Raw genomic sequence first — 4,414 nt, forward strand, 5'->3', positions numbered from 1 at the left:
TTTTGAAGCAAATTTGTGCTTTATTTATTTATTTATTTATTTATTCATTCATTCGTTCGTTCGTTCATTCATTTTCACAATAAATTCGTGTGAAACATTGAGTTTTGATTTGTCATTTACCATTGTTTTGCATGGGTTGTGCAGTAATGCAACAGTTTGGATATGTCAGATTCTTACAAATATTCAACAAAGCGTCAGAAGAGATTTAAGCTCATCACCATGTCAAACCTGATGAACCCCCGTCCCTCTGAAGCAGCTGATATGAAGGCAAAGCAGGACCCTCGTTATTTCCCCCGGAGACAGGAGAAGTGGTTCACAGCTCCCTCAAGTGGTAAACGAGTAGCTAACATGTCAATTGACCTCTTCTGTATTTCTGCACATCATGTTTATGCATATTTCTGCGCCTTATCAAAGGATTTGCTCATGCATATTTAAGTTCATGCTTACTGAACTTGTTCTGCTGCGACAACAACAAATCCTTCCTGCAAATGACTCGGCTGTTTGTTGCTAAAAGCTTTTTATCAGCTCCTCAACTTTAAGGGTGGATTAAAAAGGAGGATCCCTCTACTTTTTCCCTGCCTTTCTTAAAAGCGACAGATAAATCCCTTCCTACTAGCTGCAGAGGACATGATTATCTAAGCAGTGCTTTATATGTAAGACTCCAAAAACTTTCACATGCACTTTTGTTATAAATGTAAGATTTTCTCCCCTTTTGACTCTTTTTATGTCTTCTTCGCCTRACTTTTTGCTTTTCTTTTGCTCAAGATTCATTGAAAGCTATGCTTTTCAATCACCTCTTTTATATTTCACTCTCTGCTCTCCCCTTATCTTTTCCACTAACCTATCAGTCAACTTCACTGATTATCTTTTTTTTTTCTTTTTCACTCCTTTTCTGATGTGTCTTTTTGAGATTCCTCTCAATGAACCAGTTTTTCCTCCTATTTCACATTTTTATCCTCAGCCCTCTTTGCTGGACTTCTTTAATCCTTTTCACACTTCTTCTCSTCCCTTTAAGTGTGCCTTATGCTTTTTACAGTCCACGTTAGGCAAACGTTCAAATTTCAGTCCTTTCTTCTGCTTTAAATGATAAATCSTGAATGATGGTTTTGCCGTTGTTCTTGGTGAAATGTCATTAAAATCTTAGCCAAATTGAAAAGCGATGTAGGGACCCTTGTAACATAATTACCAGCTGTATTAAGTTTTAAAAGTTGGAGCTATTCTTGTTCATGAAAGGTTTCTGCTTTGCTCTTTGTATCTCTGTCAAGACAGATTATCATATAAAACAAGCTGGAAGGCAATTTGAAAGTTGAATCTGAAGTGGAACCTGAAGAGGTTGTTTTGTGGTTCTGGATGATGGTCTGATGGGAATGAAAACGTGTTGAAGATATCTACCTTACTCTCAACCGTAGCAATGTTAATTCACATAAAAATTACCTAGGGTCATGAATATATGTAACCTTTTCTGTCTGTGTGTGTCTGATTGTTAGCGTAATATCTCGTGAATCATTAGATAGATTTCAATGAGATTCTCAGGAAGTAATCAGTCTCTATCTACAACTGATCAACTTGGCTGTGTCCAAATTCAGGGGCTGCGTCCTCTGAAAGCCAAATATGTCGGCTGTGTATGTCACWGCGCCGCGCCGGAGGCTGTCCAAATTCAAAGATTCCTCCAATGCGGCCGACAAATACATCCTCCTCTTTCCCCGATTTCAGGGACCAGGTCTGATAGATCCTTCTCAGCCCACCATATCCCATAATGCATTGCGGGCCGACTGGAGATTTCCTTTTCTGCTCGTAATGGTGGACGAAGCAATTGAAAGAAGTACGGTTTTACATTAAAAAAAATCTGGTGGTATAAAAATTAAGAGTTTAAAGTGGTTGTGTTGTTAATGCTTTTGTCATTTGCATAGGCATGTTTTTTTTAATATTATTCTTGTCAGAAATCTAATGAGCTTGTATAACAATAAATGTGCATGTGCAGGTCCTTTAGTTCTTCAAATATGGCCTTTAAGCTATTTTATTGTTTTATGATATTAATAATACTAATATATTGATATTTTGCTAATTTTGATCTATTTTGGCTTCTGTTTAGGGTTGTCACGGTTGTTAGGGGATAGAACATTTGCCAGGGAAAGGGCATGAATAAAGCAGAAGGCTAGACAGTCCAAATTCACAGCCACTTTTTTCCGGTCTTCGCGACCTACCAAGGACCCTACCCACCTAGACTGGGCAGGCCGGATCGAAGGACCCAGCCCCTGAATTTGGACACAGCCCTTGACTCAAATAGGCCACCACAGCTCATTAATCTTAGCTAACACAACTACGGCTAGAACTCAATCAGTTTCACAAACACTAACGATTGGTGTGGTAATAACTGAGAGTCATCTCGGCTCACACACACTAATTTCTAWTAGATTGCCGGCGACCTTTGTTTAAAACATTAGCAATAACATTTGGTTTCAACTCTGTTATCAAAGCATCTAATGAATCATTGAACCAACTTAAATGAAACACTGATTGTAATCATTGGATGTACAAGAGAAAATAGGTATTTGGTGTTAATCTCAGTTAAGATGACCACCGGAGCTAATCAGTCTTAGCTTATAAAAAAAAATAGTTTGTCAAATTTATAGATATTGAGGTGATATTTCATGTGKCAGGAGTAGAAATTCATCCTCATAACATGCCCTGAGTTCTAACTGATCATGTACGGTAACTGACACACAAAGCTGAGGGCAATATTCATCCCTTCAAGGAATGCTAATTTCATTATTATTACTACTTTTACTGCTCTTGAATATTTTACCATCTTGTTTGACAGAAATGTAACCCTTTTGCTTTATTTCTCTGTGTCGTCTTCAGCTGCTCCGAGTACAGATGACGTGGCGCTTTATGTGGGCATCYTCATCGCGGTGATCATGTGCCTCTTCATCTCTGCCATCGTGGCACTTTTTGTGTATCGCAAGACGCACCGTGACTTTGACTCGGACATCATCGACACCTCAGCGCTCAACGGAGGCTTCCAGTCTGTGAACATCAAGACAGCCCGGTCAGGTAATGAATGTTTCAAAATGCAATATTCAAGCCTGGGATAGGAAAATGTGCAAAACTAGTTGAGTTCTYCTTGTGTTTATTTCAAATTAACTTAACATCTATAATATATGTTTGTATGTGTAAGGTGTGGAGAGTGGGATTGTGGGGGATGATGGTTGTTATTCAGGAGTTCAGAAATTTTACAAAAATTACTTTAGTGGTGATATTATTTGTTTATAACCTTTCCAAACAACCCAACTTTACCACTTGGGAACCTTCCTCTTTAAGGCAAAGCGTTTTAAAGACTGTTGTGTCTTGATGAGTCTAATGAGAAGCCTTTTATTATTGTTCTCATCAACAAAACATAAGCAAACTATAAAAAAGGACTGTTATACATTGATACGTATAGCTTTCTTACATAACTTTACAACACTTTGTATACTTCAGTTTATCTACCTTAGTCATGCTCTTTGGAAACACCTGAAAATTGTCAACATTTCTCTCGTTTTTTTTTTTCTTCAAATAACCTTTTGAAATGTCACTGGAACATTACAGATCCCTTAAATTAAAACCTTGATCCTTTTTTTCCCTTCTCTTCAGTTGCCCCAACCTATTTTCCAATTTCTGCTTCTGAGGAAAGATCATTTAAAAAAAGTCAGACACTTTGCACCAAACAATTTAGCTGTCAAAAGACTTTTAAATCACTCGAAAGAATGCTCGAGATGGTCGAACACTTAACAACCAAAAGGTCTGCTGCCTCCTTCCACACACGAAAAGKACTTTTGGCTTCTGTTCCTCCAAAATGTGGACTGTAACTGGTCCAAAGAAGAGCAGACGGACAGATTTTTGTGAGTTTTATAACAGTTGTGGCCATGCTTTATGTTAATAACTCTACCTGTCACATCCAATTCAAGGCTTTTATTCTGGTGTCATTTTGTTTCTCTATTCAGCCGTATGCTGTCAGCTTCTGATGGTTTGGGTTATAATCTATTTCTTCCAGAAATGGCTCTCTTCTATCATGGAGTTATTCCCTGTCTGTTTTCCTCTGTCACTCTCGTTTCTCACTGATGTTTTCCCTCATTTACTTCTCACTTCTTATTTGCACAGTCAGCACAATCAAATTTCCTGTTCATCAGCATCCTCCCATCTTTATCCTTCTTTCCGCTCAGTCTTTACTCAGTCGCGTCTTTGTCTCTTCTATAACAGCAGCTACAATCACTGGAGTGTTTGCCTTCCTGTTTAAATGGAACAATATTTCCCTTTCTCTTGTCTGTCCTGCCATTTTTTTCCCTTTTTTACAAACAATAAAACCAATCTAAGAGAAAGCCTGAACCAGATAGGGAAGTGGTAAGAATCTTGTGTCAGTCCCTATATATATATA

At 38.1% G+C, this 4,414-nt stretch overlaps 1 protein-coding gene across 2 annotated transcripts in view; it reads left to right on the forward strand.

Moving 5' to 3' along the window:
- Positions 1 to 4,414, forward strand: part of LOC106533826 (netrin receptor UNC5C) — a 74,079-nt gene that overhangs the window by 41,583 nt on the left and 28,082 nt on the right. For both annotated transcript variants that reach the window (XM_014030266.1, XM_014030267.1), the window contains exon 8: positions 2,863 to 3,054. In XM_014030266.1, coding sequence (XP_013885720.1) covers positions 2,863 to 3,054 — 192 coding nt within the window. The remainder of the gene's footprint in view (positions 1 to 2,862; positions 3,055 to 4,414) is intronic.

Source organism: Austrofundulus limnaeus, unplaced genomic scaffold, assembly GCF_001266775.1.
Source record: "Austrofundulus limnaeus strain Quisiro unplaced genomic scaffold, Austrofundulus_limnaeus-1.0 Scaffold1031, whole genome shotgun sequence".
NCBI classification, from domain to species: Eukaryota; Metazoa; Chordata; class Actinopteri; order Cyprinodontiformes; family Rivulidae; genus Austrofundulus; species Austrofundulus limnaeus.